At 40.0% G+C, this 16300-nt stretch overlaps 1 protein-coding gene and 1 long non-coding RNA gene across 3 annotated transcripts in view; one reads left to right on the top strand and one right to left on the bottom strand.

Moving 5' to 3' along the window:
• Positions 1-14486, bottom strand: part of LOC102554551 (uncharacterized) — a 35537-nt gene extending 21051 nt beyond the window's left edge. Inside the window, exons 1-5 of the long non-coding RNA XR_001839455.3 lie at positions 14352-14486; positions 12619-12710; positions 10171-10418; positions 7475-7590; positions 686-868 (exon numbers count right to left, since the gene is read on the bottom strand). This is a non-coding gene — a long non-coding RNA (uncharacterized LOC102554551). The remainder of the gene's footprint in view (positions 1-685; positions 869-7474; positions 7591-10170; positions 10419-12618; positions 12711-14351) is intronic.
• Unc13c (unc-13 homolog C) overlaps positions 1-14636 on the top strand; it is a 426173-nt gene extending 411537 nt beyond the window's left edge. Inside the window, exons 26-28 of one of the 2 annotated variants that reach the window (XM_063264996.1) lie at positions 9142-9234; positions 10339-10498; positions 12896-14636. In XM_063264996.1, the coding sequence (XP_063121066.1) occupies positions 9142-9234; positions 10339-10498; positions 12896-13181 (539 nt within the window). In that variant the 3' untranslated portion in view covers positions 13182-14636. 2 annotated transcript variants of the gene reach the window in all.
• The last annotated feature ends 1664 nt before the right edge of the window (positions 14637-16300 follow it).

Below are 16300 nucleotides of genomic sequence, written 5' to 3'. Positions count from 1 at the left end.
TGATGTCCTTTTGGGTCTAAGTTGCCTGCAAAATTCATGATATCCTCATTCATAATAGCTGAATAATATTCCATTGTATAAATGAACATCATTTCCTGTATCCATTCCTCTGTGTGGAACATCTGTGTTGTTTCTAGCTTCTGGCTATCACAAATAAGGTTGCTATGGACATATTGAAGCATATGCCCCTATGGTATAGTGGGGGATCATTTGGGTACATGCCAAAGAGAGGTAGAACTGGGTCTTTATTTTATTAATTCTTTGAGAATTTCATACATGTATACAATGTATTCTGATCATATTCAGTTCTCACTCCCCATACTCCTCCCAGATTCACCCTGCACCCCTCCCAAATTTGTCTTCCTTTTTTCATTTTCAATAATCCACCAAGATCAATTTAGGATACCTATATATCCAAAGGTTGGGACCATCCGAGGACCATGGTCAACTTGCCAGAGACCACATACTTAAAACATATTTTTCCTCCTTCAGAAGCCATGAACTCTCCCCAGCTCCTCAACTAGGTGTAGGAGCTCATGAGTCCCTTCCCCCACTGCACGCTGAGATGTTTACTGGCTTGTCCTTAGCAGGCCACCACAGCTGCTGTGAGTACAAGAGGGCAGTGGCCCTAGCATGTCCAAAAGACACAGTTTCCATCAGATCATCCCAGGCCTCTGACTCTTACATTTTCTCTGCTCTTGACCTCTTCCAAGATGGTCCCTGAGTCTTAGGGGACAGGGTTATATAAATGTTCGCTGTGTAGCTGAGCATTTCACCTGCACTTATTCTCTTCACTTTAATCATTGTGATCCTGGACATTGACCATTATCCAACTGCACAGAGAGTCTTCTTTTATGAGGTTTGAGGTCTATACAAACATGGGGATAGAAATAGAAATTTAGAAAGCAATTTGAGAAAAAAAAGGTAGCAGTAGGTTCATGAGTTGTTGGCCACATTTACAATACTAAGCATACGCTTCCTCCAGTGGAGCTGGTCATGTGGCTACCCCATGACATTCATGCTCCTATTACCCAGGGGCTATTTTGTCACACCAGCCATTACTATAATAGCTCATTGGATCCACAGCTGCATGAGATGAAAGTACCATGGTAAGAACATGTGTTTATGAAATGCCTTCTGTGTATATTACATAATTTTGTAAATTCTTTACAACTAATAATTTGTTTAATGTCTACGTCTGAAGGATTCTCCAACTAAGGAAATTGAAGCAAAGAGTGGTTTAGTGGCTTGCCCCAAGTCATCCAGCTAATACATGCTGGGGGTTCAATGCATACAGTAGAGAGGGACAGATCTGCATCTCTGTCCTTGTAAACAAGGCCTTTGTAAGATCTCACTTAGACTAAATGATTTTTTTTTCATTTAAACTTCACATAGTATCAAAACCCCAGGTCAACATTTTTATCATTTTTTATAGAGAACCTCTATAACTTGAAAACTCTCTTTTCCTTCTTTTATAGTAACTAGTACCTCATTTTCTCCTAGCCAGCATTCAGGAAATACCTATGACCAAAATCTCTGACTTCCTAGACATTCATAATTAAAGGACTGTTGGAGCATTTACGAGCTGCAAAAGAGTAAATCCTAGACTATGAGAATATTCCTCTACCTCCTGCAGCAAGTCCTACAGCCTGCACCACCACAACTGGATGGAACGTTTATCCAGACAACTGCTTCTTATACACTGGAATGCATGACTTTGTGCATATGTGGAACTCCGCCCCAGGAGTATGACATCTCAGGAAAGAATCCCTGTGGGTATAGAGGCCAGACATAGACCAGTATTCATTTAATTTATTTTGACAAATTTCCACCAAGATGTATTACTTAACCACTGAGTGATTTACAAAATACTTAACATTAAATCCAAGAGAGCAAACCTTTGAAAGAAACTTAGTATGGAAGAGTTCATCCTTCCTTAGCATCTGTGGTCCTGTTCAACACACACAGCATCCCTTACTTCACCTACCCATCATTCCCACGCTCCTGTTCCACCTACCCATCATGCCTTGCTTCACCTACCCATCATTCCTACGCTCCTGTTCCACCTACCCATCATGCCTTGCTTCACCTACCCATCATTCCCACGCTCCTGTTCCACCTACCCATCATGCCTTGCTTCACCTACCCATCATTCCCACGCTCCTGTTCCACCTACCCATCATGCCTTGCTTCACCTACCCATCATTCCCACGCTCCTGTTCCACCTACCCATCATGCCTTGCTTCACCTACCCATCATTCCCACGTTCCTGTTCAACCCACCCACCATCCCTGTTCTTCTAGTCCTGCAGCCTCTTCTTTGGAAAGAGGCATGCAGTATATGACTCTCATAAACTGAAGCTGAGCAGGGAAGATATAACCACTAATATTCAACAGACAGTGACAGTACAATATATCCTTATATTTAATGGTCATCACTGGAGCTGGGGACAAGGCTCAGTAGTTAAGAACTCATACTGCTCTTGCAGAAGACCTGAGTGTTAGTACCAGTACCCATGTCAGTCTCAGAACTATCTAGAAGAAGCAAGTACCTTCGGCCTCTACTGGTACATAGTGCACATAGTGCACATAGTCTCATAATACACCAATGGTGGTGGTGGTGATGGTGGTGGTGATGATGGTGACAATGAGGAGGAGGGAGAGGAGGAGGAGGAGGAGAAGCTTCATGGTCATTGCCATGCTTTGTCATGCTTTGGACTACAGGATGTTGCCAGTCTTGGTTTCTTTCAGTTTAGAAGTCATTTTTCTGGCCCAATACTAAATTATCCCTTAGCTTTTGAATTTCATCTGTACATAAATACGTGAGAAGCAACTGACTAAATTTAAAAGTCTAGGATCATAGACTCTTTCATAACAGTAGGCCTTGCTTCATTTCCTTCTAGATTTCTCTTTTGGGAGAAAAAAATAACAGCCAATTGGACTCTTTATTTCTTAGAGACTTATAAAATCTGTAAGACAATTTGCCTTATATCTGTAAATTTTAAACATTTCAACTAGCCAGATATTAGTGTAGTTTGTGCTTCATTAATTTTTCTGAAACAAATTTAATTTTTTTATTCTTAGAATTCAGGACTTCCTCCTGGAGAAAATTGCTTTTATTATGCAATTTCTGACTCCACATTTTATTGCAGCTTTAGGAACACCATTTCCAAAGGGAAACTTTCTTCTCTAAGCCTTTCCCTTGAGTTCTGTCTTGTAGTCTGCATTTCAAAATCCCCTTACTACATTTCATGTGTTTGTTCATCCTCAGACATGACGGCTCAATACATAACTAACCCGGCTCTCCTTACCCACTTCTCAGTTGACTTTCCTTACTGCCAGGACCAGTGTTTTGAGGCTAGAGTTGCAAAGATCTGAGCCCTTCTGCACTCACCTAGACTTGTCAGTTCCCCCTGCTACTGTATTGACTGAAGTAACTGCCCAGAAGGAGAGAAATCCTAAGGGACTCCTTCAGTGTAAGTCTGCTTTCCTCACCATGCCTGGTGGAAAGGAAACCACAGGAACATTTAGAATAATCCTTAAGCCTCTCACCCCACACACTCATGTTTGCTAGCTATCATGGTTCGTGTTGAAGCAGACTGTGACTAGTTGACTGCATACTAACAGTTCTTAGGCACTAAGCAAGGTTGAATGGCCAGGTTTCTATTATCTCTAACTTCAAATACGAACAAATAATATTAATTATTGAAAATTTTCTCTGGCCTCTGCCTCCCAAATCTTATTATTGTTATTTTGGGGGTGGGGAGTTTGATTTTTGTATTGAAAGTCAATCCTTTTGTTTAGATTTTCAAAGGCCTTTTGGAGAGTCAGGCTTTTTATCTATAGTAAGACTCCTGTAAGAAGACCTACAACTGACTCTACCAGATTTATGTCTAAAACAATAAACTGTACCACATGGTTTCCTGGGATCCCATAGCATGCTTATAAAATAGTGTGCTTATCAATCTTAAAATATTTAAAGGTAGAATAAGGTTTTCAGCACGCGCGCATGCTGGCACCTGTGTGTGGGTACCCACAGAATCCAGTACAGAATATCAGATCCCTCACAGCTGAAATTACAGTTACTGGCTGCCCAGCTGTCACTTCAGTTCCCTTTGTCCATAAGACATCTCCAAATCAATCTTCAGAAGCCTCCATAGGCGTTCCTTCCTTCCTTCCTTCCTCCTGCCTGGCAGGCATGATGAGAGCTACAAAGTAGTGTATATAAGTTTAGTTCCTTCACCAATGACATTCATCTACAAGAATCTAGTAGAGGCCTTTCTGTGATAGCACACTGATGCTATTAACTCCACAACCTGCAGGAACAACCAGTCCAAGATGAACTGGGGAGAACTTAATAGAAACTGTATACAAACACATAGGCAGGGTGCAATACAACCAGAAGAGACAGCATGCTCTTACAGCTTCTCTTTGACAAAAGCTGTACAGGAAGTTGAGAGCTGGAGAAGAAACTGACACCTAAATTGGGCTGTTTGTATAAAATGCATTATAGAATCCAGCCATCAACGGGGACCCCACAGGACAGAACCTAAAGAAAACACCTGGTACGACCTGTGTTTCTCTTCCTGCCAGGATTCCCCAATAGCCAAACCCATCTAGACTCTGGAGTGTAGGGCAAACAACTAATGCTACACATGGATTATAAGACTCTTGGAGCAAAGAGAAAAGGGTAGATGATAAATTGAGAACCCAGAGGAGAAAAACTAATGTCTGCTTTTAACATTATCACATATTGCAGCTGTAGAAGTAAAGCCAATACATCTGGCCAAAGTGATCAATAGGAAGATTAAATGTCTTCTCCATTACATTAGGTTACTATGTCATAGTTATGTTTATAAATTTGCAAGTCTCAAAAGATTAAGTGAAAATATTCTAATAAAAAAATTCCATTACTAAAATTTACTGGTTTTCCTAGTACATTTATTATCTGCTTTTAAATGGAGTAAGATAAGATATTAAGAATGAAGTTTTAATATGTGCTATATATGTTTATATAAAATGTAAAATACAGGGCTGGAGAGGTAGCTGTAAGGGTATTTAACTACTCTTCTAAAGGACCCAGGTTCAGTTCCCAGCACATACATGGCAGTTTTCAACCACCTGTAACTCCATTTCCAGAGGATCTGATGCTCTCTTCTGGATTCTGTGGGCACTGTACCCATGCAGCACATGTACATACACAGAGGCAAAACAACAATAAATATAAACATATTTATAAATGTAATCACTATCTAAAGACTGTGGGGGAGGGAGGTCAATCCTGCATAGGAAAACTCAAGCACAGAGTAAGAGGTATATCCATCCTGCACAGAAAAACTCTAGCATAAGGTTATTACCGGTTTAAGAATGGTATAAAATTATCTTACCAAGACCTATTCTCAAATCACATGAGCCTAGCTATGTACCCTAATGCTCCCCAACTGATGTCACAGTCTACATTCTCATTGTCTACGTTGTTGTTACTAATAGAAACCATTCGGGGTGAGGGGGGCTTCCTCCTCCTCCCTTGAAAATGTACTTACATAGTGATTCCAAGCTCTTCCCATCAATGCCAAAATTAGGCTAAAGAGAGGTTCTAGTGGTGAACAACAGGCTCCGTTCATATCCTGATCCTGGTTCTTCACTAGCTAGAAACCTGGAGATCCTCAGAACCTTTTGGCTTCATTTGAAGTGCTAGAAATTCAACTTCTACAAATAAGACTCTGGCTCCCTGAGTCATGAAAAGTCATACATCACGAAAAGGTTACAAAGTGGCATACCACACAGCTCCACTCAGGACAATTATTCTGTGAACAAACTAGTTTGTGCAACAAACCAGAGGAAGATGCTTCCTGACAGATTATAGAAGCATGGCTTTAAATCCCTGTGGTAACAGTCAGCGTTTACTATAAATATTCAACATCTTGGGGTTATTAGCTTGCAAAAAAATTCAGGCTTCGTTATGCCCTTTTTCAAACAAAATGTGGGTTTGTTTTTTCTTGTCCCTTTCACCTTTCCCCTCCCTCCCTCCTCCCCTTCCTCTGTGCCCCCCCACCTCTTTTCTACTCTCATTTCCCAGGAGATCTCCCCCTACCTCTACACCTCATTCCCATCTTGTGGTCTCCAACCTAGGTTCAGAGTCAATACACAATCTCACATCCCACTCTCTAGGTAAATACAAACATTAAACAAGAGAATCCACGTATGAGACCACTTGGCTCGTCTTTGAGACAGAGTCACCTCACTCAGCGCAAACCTTTTAGTTCCACCATTTTCCTGCAAATTTCATTCTTCTCAACTGCTGAGGAAAACTTCTGCTGTGTATTTGTGCCACATTTCCCCTATCCATTCTTCTGTCGATGAGCATCTATGCCCCGCACCCCGACTATTGTGAATAGGGTGACGATAAACACAGACAAGCGAATCTCTCTGTGGTAGGGTATGAGCTCCTTCAGGTATATGCCCAGGAGAGGTATAGCTGGGTCACGTGGTAGTTCTGGTTTTAATGTTTTAGGAACTTCCTCGGTGGATGTACTTCACTCTCCCACCAGCTGTGGACAAGGGTTCTGTTTCCCCACAGCCTCTCCAGCACTTGTCATTTGCCTTTCTGGTCATGATCATCATGAATGGAGTGATATGGAATCATAAAGTAGTTTTTGTTTGTATTTTTCTGAATAGAATGCTGAGCATTCTTTTAAAAAAATTATTGGCCTTTTATGTTCCTTTTGAAAACTAGTAATCTTATTACCCCCTATTCACCGGCAGTTCTGTGGGTTTATGTTTAGTTATTTTAATTCTTTTTTATGTAGTCTAGATGTCTGAAGTATAGCTAGCCAAGATGGCTTCCCTTACACAGCAACTTTTTAATTTCACATGGTCTTGTATATTGACTCTTAGGACTGTTTCTTGAACAATGGGAGTCCTGATCAGAACATCCTTGCCTGTACCTACAACTTAATTGTAACTTTCTACATTTTCCTCTGGAAAGCTCAGGAATTCAGGATTCCTGAACCAAATCTCAGTATGTGTCCTTGATACCCTTTCTCAAAGATCATATGCACATAGCTGTGTGGATTTATTTCTGGACTATCTCATTCCATTAGTTTACCTGTTTTTCCTATTACTACCACACTTCGTTTAATTCTAACACACAGCATAGTTTGAACTCAGTTATAGAATCTCCTGAAATATGCTTTCTACCTAGGATTGTTTTGGCTCTATGTGGTCTCTCATGCTTCCTTTTTTTTTAAAGAATTATCTTTTAGCTATGTAAAGAATGCCATTGGATTTTATTCTTTGACACAGGGTCTGACTGCAAAGCCCTGGCTGTACTGGCACGATCCTGAAACTCAATGAGGCCCAACCTGCCTCTGCTACCATATCTGCTGTCACTGAAATTCTAATGGCAGTTTCACTAAGTCTGTTGGTGACTTTTTGGTAACGTGGCCATTCTTCACAGTGTTAATTCTACTCACCCAGGATCTAGGAGCCTCTACATCATCCGGTGTCCCCTTTAACTTCTTGTCAGGGCCTTGAAGTTGTCACCTTATAAATCTTTCTTCTATGGTGGAGTTTATTCCTGGGACCTTTACTGGGAGAAGGGGGATGATGAGATGGCTTTCCTCATTTCTCAGGCAGCCTGTTATAGGTTATAGGTATGTGTGAAAGATGCTCAGTTTCGTATGTTGATTTTTGTATCTTGCCACTTTACTGAAAATGGTTGTTAAATCTAAGCATTTTCTGGTGGAACTGTAGGGTCTCTTAAGTAGAATCGTGTTGCATATCAATAGGGATAACTTCACTTAAAACATCTCAGTGATTCATTTTCAAGAGAGATTCCTTGTTTGCATTATGAAGTTCCAGACCACACAACAGTTGGTAGCAGCTTCGTATACAGTGTAGTAGGAAGCCAATGTCACAGTTTTTTTAAAGTGGAAAGGGTACATGGTAAAAATTAATAGTGTATATGCTTCAAATTTGTGTTTATAAATGATATATTAATAAGTGTGGGTATAGGAAGTGGTTGGCATTCTCTTCAATTTACAAGTCAGAAAACTGTGGTTGAACAACACAATCGATTCTGTGGGTCTCAGATGCTTAAGATGGCAGCAATGGCTTGAATTCACTTATCTCACCCTAAACAACAAGCATTCTTCTAGGTCCGCTCAGCCCATGACTCACTGTGACCATGGACTTGCCTACCTTGTAGATGATGTAGATATGTACACTCTAAGCACACATATGTCGAGAACACTTGGTAGCTCTTGTCCTGTGCTGAGCTTTATGGGGTGAGGGGGTGGAGCTTGGCATTCAGAGTCACTTTGTATTAGTTCCCAGGGCTCTGCTATGTCACTGGGTAGAAATTTCCTAACAAGAGAGTACAAAGTAACAACGCAACCAGGAGAAGTGGTGCTGGCTCTGGTCTGCTTTTCTCTAGATAACAAGATGCTGTTGCACCCTGGGCTGAACTGGAAGGCACAAAGCTAGCCTGGGCAGGCCAGTGGGTTAGACAGGATCTCAGTCAACATGAGTCTCAGAAACAGTCTTCTCCACATGATTTTCAGTAGGAAAACTCTCTTTATTGGGGTGGGGGGCTACAAGGACTATAAAAGTAAGGGTTTTCAGGGTGGGTTATTGACTAGGGCTGAGGGGCTGGGAATGCTTCATTTGCATGAAGAAGAATTCCAGGTGCTTGCTAGATCCATTCTTCTAGGGAGAAAGGAAGCTTAACCTGTAATCTGACCAGCAGGCTTTGTGATTATCTCAAGGGTGGTGGAGGACAGACAGGCCCAAAGCAGGGAGGAAGCAGTCCTACTCCTGCTGGTCTGAGGGAGATTTTGACCTCACTCCCCCACACACCCAGTTGCATGGCTTTCTGGCCCCGCAAGGGGGAACTGAACACTTTCATGGTGGTAGGAATTCGGCAACTGATGAATTTCCACTGAGTGTATAGCATTTAGTATTTGCACTAACCGGACTAAGGACAGCTCTACTCAACTCGAACTGTAAACTCTGTGAGCACTAATCAGTGTCCAACATGAGATATTAATAGAATAACTATCTCCTCCCTAGGCAAAGAAAATAGATGCCCCACAGATGCGTAGTCTGAACATTCAAGCCAGTATGTTTCTTCTGTTTGCAGGTCATTCCTCCAAAGATGCTGTAGGCCAGATCTCTGTCCATGTGGATGTCACCACCACCCCAGGGACTGGAGAGCATAAAGTCACTGTAAAAGGTACATCTGGGGTTCAGATAGAGCACCTATTAACCTTCAACATCCACGGAAATCTTACGAAAGCTATCCGTTCTCTCACATACATTTTTTTAAATGTACACTACTCCAGGACACAAAATGTCTTCAGAAAAACAAAACATGTAAAGACTTGATGCGCTGGTAACTAAATTTCAAAAGTGGATTTGTTTTATTGTTTAGTCAAATATAACTCGAGAAATTATATTTGACTATATTCACAGAATCTGCTTATTTTATGGGACTTCTAACTAGTTTTCTTCCTTAATAAATGTCTCAATGCTATAAACACCAATGGGCACTGCTTTCCAACTGAAGGGCTTCATTAAATATCTCACCACTTCGCTGAGCATGCCATATTCTGTTTTTATTGTGGCCTTGGTCATTTCCAGTATCCAATGTGGTCTCCCAATGTTTTAATTGCACCGCGTTCTGAAACTGCCGTGGATTAGAAAAGACTACATGAAAAATATGTGAGGAAAACAAGGAGCACTTGTGCCGATATAAGACCTGGTGTCAGTATCCTTCAGAGTCTTTTAAACTTATGCACATATCAAGCCCAAGAGTTTCAGTCTTCAGCAGTAGAAATTTTGAGATACTTTTCTGCTGATCGCCAAGACCAAGCAGGGGGACGTAAGCATATTTATTTAGAATCATTTATGAGTCCTGAAATAGAAAATGGCCACAGCATTTGGTATGTGACGGAATTCACAGCTGGGAAAGAAGTAACAAACTAAATGACATGATGAAGTTTTGTAAATAATACTGGCTATAAAAGTATTTTTAATATATTATGATCTGATTTTTGCATGGATATTGAATTTATGTGCACTAACATAGAATTCCGTTTAATCTATTTTCTAAATATTTCGAGGTTGTGCTTCCCTAATGTCTAACATGAAAAATTCTCAGGGTGTTTACCTTTCTGTCTCCGTACCATTCATGGCATCCAGTGTCTCAGCTGGTGGCATGATTCCCTGTTGGTACGGTCAGGGCACATGTGCACTCCAAGGCCAAGTTCCCCCATCAGGAGGCAGAAGCTCTCATTTCAACACACTCGTTTGCTAAAACTCTGCTCCTGCTTTTCAGTGATTGCGATCAATGACCTAAACTGGCAGACCACCGCCATGTTCCGCCCCTTTGTGGAAGTGTGCATGCTGGGACCCAGCCTGGGAGACAAGAAGAGAAAACAAGGGACAAAGACAAAAAGTAACACGTGGTCACCGAAGTACAACGAAACCTTCCAGTTGTAAGTCAAACAAAATAGCGCTAGTTCACTTAACTAGATGCTAGTTGTTTTGCAGCTAAAGCCCACTGGAGGAGCCAGGGTGGAAAGTAAAACCCACCTGTCTTCTCCTATTCTTCACAAACAACTCAAGCTGGGCTTTGATCCCTTACCACAGCAGCTGTGCGTATCAGGCAGGGTTATGGATACTGAGCACTAGACTCAGATAGTCGCTGGCTTTCGCTATCACAGAAATGTCTTCCTTCAGTTGTTTGTCATGGCCAAGTGAAAGGATACCATGTATAAAGAAACAGGATATAATAGGAAAGAGGGGATGGTTAAATAGCTTGGTGAACCCTCACTTGAAAGTATAATTAATTTTCAGTTCTTGAGGGGGTGGGGATCTAGAGGGTTTTTCCAAATGAAGGGGCAAATAGCAAATATGTGTCTTTAAATGGTGGTGGTGGTTGTATAGGGAAACCAGACCAAGTACAGGATGATACCCTTTATGTACATTTCCATTGCAATAGTCCAGGCAGGAGATAGAATAGTTACTAGCCAGAAGGAAAGACCAATGAACATTCTGAATGTGAGGGAAGAATTTACATCTGTAGAACACAAGCCTTAATGACAATTGAGACCGGCTTCACAAACATGTCTATACAGGACGACTGTGAGGTATCTGAAAGCTAGGCATGGAAGGACATCACCAAAGTTGGGGTAGTAAAAATGTCTTAAGCGACCTTCCATGGAGGGAAACAGCCCACTCAAGGCAGGCATAAGAGGAAAACAATGTAGCAAAGACCCTGATCCCACTTTATTTCTGATGTCCTTTTATACTCCACCACCTGCTGGGAGGTGGAATGTGGCAAACTCTAGCATTGCAGTGCCATGTGTCAGCATTCCGTTGTGAGGTGAAGGGTGGAAGCATAACCCAGGTCTGAGGCATGACCCCCTAGGTCAGGTGACAATGACGGCAAGAATTATTTTTTAAATATATGCATTTGGCAATCCCTTGGCATGTTAAGAAGATATATCAAATACATAATTGGTTAAGTTGGCAATTTTCTCCCTTATAATCTTATTCCTATAAGTCTAAATGAGCTGACCTAGTGATGCATAAAAAAAAAAATAGGACAGAACCCAAGAGATTTCCACACCACCAAACATTCCCTTTAAAGTGCCATGCTTTTACTAACTCACTCACTTTGGGCACACACCTTTAATTCCAGCTTGGTCTCCTAGTAAGTTCCCAGCTAGCCAAGGCTATGTTGTGAGCTCTTGTCTCCTGCCCATATGTATCAAGAACCCCAATAACCAGAGTGGTGCTAACAAACCAGCTCACAGGACGGTAACCTTCCAACTTCAAGCCACACAAGAACCTTGATCTAATTTTAATGTCTTTAACATCTACAACATCTACTTTCTGGAAATCACTTGGGCAAAGTTTCAGCTGTAATATCAGAAGGCACCATAACCAATATTCTTGGGAAGACCATCATGTTTAACACATATGGCCACTCCTTGCTTTGTCTTTTTATTTTTTACTCATCAGAATACCATATTCTTGCCTGTTTGTATGATTTCAATTCGCCTCTAAACAAATACCCAAATGTTATCTGTAGACGAACATTTGGCTACATAAAATGCCTAGAAGTAGAAACAGGAATTTGAAACTTGCTACTGGTGACAAACAGATGAGTATTCTTTAGAAAGATGGGAATATCTGATTGATTAAAACAAGGGCTAGAGGAAAAATATTCCCGCATCCCACCCCTTACCTCCCTGACATGCTGTTGTATATAGCACGCTGTCCTTGGCTGTACTAGTACAGGCTCACTATTATCAAAGGGGAGAATTACCATTGCAGTGCCAGCCCCTGCTGAAACTGATGTACCCTGGAGATATGCCTCAATTATACATCTTAGGAATGTCTGTTTTCCTGAGAAAAGGCTCCTGGATAGAGAAGCTTCTCTGGGAGTCAGAGGTAAATACCCTTAGTAGCTGACAAAGAAATAGCACATATATTCTTCCAACAGTATCCCTTACCCAGGTTCTATTGTGATTATTAATCAAGAGTCTCTGTATCTAATAACTAAATACAACATAATATTTCATTTGCCAACCCTATTTGATACACTTACCATCAATGAGGTAAGTAGGGACAGATACCCCAGGACATCTATAAGTGTAGCTCAGAACATTGTAGAGGATGATGTCAAAAAGTCTGCTGCATCTGCAATAAAGATCATTTTTATATCTAAGGGAAAGTATGTATTTGATTTCCAAGCAATATTTATCTAACAATGTTCTAATATGTAAATAAACCTGGCCATATAGCAAGCTATATGTGAAGTTTAACAGTATTTCAGCACCACGAGTAGAAGTTTGACTCATTTTTTATGTCTTTAATTTATACAGCATTCTGGGTAATGAGAACCGCCCAGGAGCCTATGAACTTCACCTCTCAGTTAAGGACTACTGCTTTGCCCGAGAAGATCGAATAATTGGAATGACAGTCATTCAGTTACAGAATATAGCAGAGAAAGGGAGCTACGGGGCATGGTACCCTCTCCTGAAAAATCTCTCTATGGATGAAACTGGTTTAACCATCCTTCGAATACTCTCTCAGAGAACCAGTGACGATGTCGCTAAAGAGTTTGTGAGACTTAAGTCTGAAACGAGGTCTATTGACGAGAGTGCCTGAAACATAGACTTCCAAATACTATCTTTGAGAATTCATAAACTCCCATTGTGTGACCCTTACATGCATGTGAAAATACATGGGAATGTTTAAACCCACTGCGTTTTGATGTTTGCCAGTAATCAACCACAATGTCTACAATGTATGTGAACAACTTTTATATCAGTTCTGGTCTTTGAGAAATAAATGTTCCATGAAGTGCCAAAATTATGATGTAAAGTGAAATATCAAGGTAATCTTTTACAATGTTCTTCTCATTACCAATTTCTTCTCCATGAAGAAAACTAAAATACATTCTTGAGTTTGTCCATTGGTTGTCTTTGTTAGATTAATTTAGAGCGACCTATCAGAAAGCATTTTTGACTGAACTTCTTCTGTTCCGTTCAGCCTTACCTTATTGTAGACACCCTGCAGATCCAGTTTTCTACCACACTTAGAAATGCAGCAACTTCTAGAAAGTTTGTAATTTTATAGTTGCAGATATATTGTGATGATTTTTGCATACAAATTACAATAGAAAAGGTGGGAAATATTTTATGCTGACCAGTTCCTAACCTTTCTAAAATATCACTGTGAAGAAATGCTCTCGAGGCAAAACTTACACAAAGCAATGCTAAATAGTTTGTTAATGGTTACTACATTGATGAAACTGTGTTCTTTAAAACTGCCAGCCCCACCCTCATCACATTTGTAATTTTAAAAAGAAGAAAAGAAAAAAAAAAGGTAACCTAATGCATTTGCCATGTAGCATTATGTCTCAGCTTTACCCTGATTCATTCTTTGGAAAGTCATGGAATGCAAGAACTGTTTAACTTTCCTTTGATAAGTAACTTGTTGGAAGGAAAATACTAACAATATACTTATGACTACTTCACTCTACAACCAGATGTTTCTTTTAAAGATATTCAATGGTTTATGCTGAATGCAGCACTACAATAGATTGCAAAAAAAAAAAACCCAAAAACTCACAACTTCATATGTATTTAGGAGGGAAAAATGTAAAATAAAATCAAAGTCAATGACTCATGATTTTGTAACTCGTCTTCTTTATATGCCCCAAATGCTACTTAGTTACAGATACTTGCATTGTCTGGATTTTGTTTCTGATTTGACTTTCCAGAGTCTGTATCTAAATATTTGGCTGCAGAACATCACTTTGTCATTGTAACTTACAGCCACAGCTGTGAGGAGACTCCCTATGTGCCCAGGATCAAGACGCTGTTACATTGTTGACTGTGTTTTGCAAACATGCTGGTTTAGTATGTGAGGAGCAGAGCGATTTAGTGCCATCTCTCTCAACCATTCTGCTTCTGGATCTGAAAACACACAAGCTGGTGAGATTGACTAATTTGTGTTCGATCTTAGGCGACTGCTTTGTTAATGACTTTTCCAAATGCCTAGTATGATGCAATCGCTGGCATATGCATTAATAAATGGATGTATATTGAGCTCATGAAACACTTTTGGTTGTTTTGCCTACTTCTTTCATTACCTAGTAATGATAAAACACTAGTAATATGATATTAATATTCACTCAGTATGTGAGGACATAGACAACTGTATATTGTAAGATAATGCATTGAAAGTAGGAAGAAGTAATCTAATGACCCAGTACGGGTTGTGGGACAGTGTTAAACCTATGAAGATTTACTGTTAGATATATTCAAGGCAGCAGCATTATTAAAGAAAAGCTTTGGTTATTATCAATGATCATTTTAGTAGGTAATGGATTTATTAGATTTAGTCATGATAGTAGGAGTTCATTAATGTTAGAATGTGAAACACTGGTCAGAACACAGCTACACAGATCAGTTCACAGAAACGATGAGCAAAGGATATTGCTTATATTAACTAGATCACTTTGTTTTGTCTTATTTAAATATGTGTACATGTGGGTCTATATATGCTCACATGAGTGTGAATGCTCATGGAGTCCAGAAGAAGGGAACAGATGCCCTGGAGCTGGAGTTACAGGCAGTTGTGAACTGTCTGACCTAAGAACTGATCCAAGTCCTTCAGAAGAACAGCAAATGCTCTTAACCACTGAGCTATCCTTCTTGCCCCTCCTTCCACCTTTAACTATATACACACTGTACGTTAAACGTTAAGAGTAGTAGTGTGAATTCAGGCTAGTTTTTACTATCATAAAGTACAGATACTAACTTTGAAGTGGATATAACTTCAGTTCCTCATAGCTTCTTCCTCCAAAGGCAGCTATGTTTCTGTTATCCTTGTATTTTTATGATCATACACAAGGTCTAGTTTACTGTGATCTGTCAACTCAGTGGCTCCAGAGTTGTATGGCAGTTTATTCGTGACACTTCAGATAAAATACACAAATGCCAAATCCTGCCACTCATGTGCAGGTAGACTTCATATTTCAAGTACCTAAAAGCTGTAAAATATTGAAAGGAAAAATATTGAAAACCTTAATGTAGCAGTCACCATTCAAGGGCATTCAGATTAATTATTTAAGGTAATCAATAAGATATCCCAGACATAGCCTGCACAAAGTCATTCCCTTCTGAATTACTTTATAGGTTAACACAACTTTAAATAAACCACATTTATAAGTGACAATCCCAGCTTAATATCTTCCATTTTGATCTCATTTTAATGCTTGAAAGGATAGCTATTTTATTCTTTTAATATCTCAAAATTAATAAATGACTATACAACCTAGCCTTTCTATGGACTAATTCAGCACCTTTATTCTTTACACTCAAATAATGAAGCATGATCATATTTATAGGAAACTTAGGAACATACCTGGGTAGGTCTGATTCTCCCTTCACCACATGGAAGGTTCCTGAGCACGCAGGATTCCCTGCAATGCAGGATTGACCTGTGTTGACATTCACTCAACTCACCTTTGAAGCAAGTCCTTGATGCTCAGGCATCTCTGGTCAGTAGTCTCTCTGGTTCAAGCTTCCAATGTTTGACAGGCTCAAAATCTATGATATGAGACAGGGACGAAGAGAGATTCCCATTATTAATATATATTGATTTTAAATTCCTTTTATTTTCAATTTGCAGAAAGTTTGCAAGGTTACATAGACCCACTTTTTATTTGTAGATCATTTTTCCCATTTGTATACACAATGATTTTAAAAATCCACATA

This window comes from Rattus norvegicus, chromosome 8 (genome assembly GCF_036323735.1).
Source record: "Rattus norvegicus strain BN/NHsdMcwi chromosome 8, GRCr8, whole genome shotgun sequence".
Taxonomy (NCBI): Eukaryota; Metazoa; Chordata; class Mammalia; order Rodentia; family Muridae; genus Rattus; species Rattus norvegicus.
This window is presented reverse-complemented; position numbering and strand designations above follow the sequence as displayed.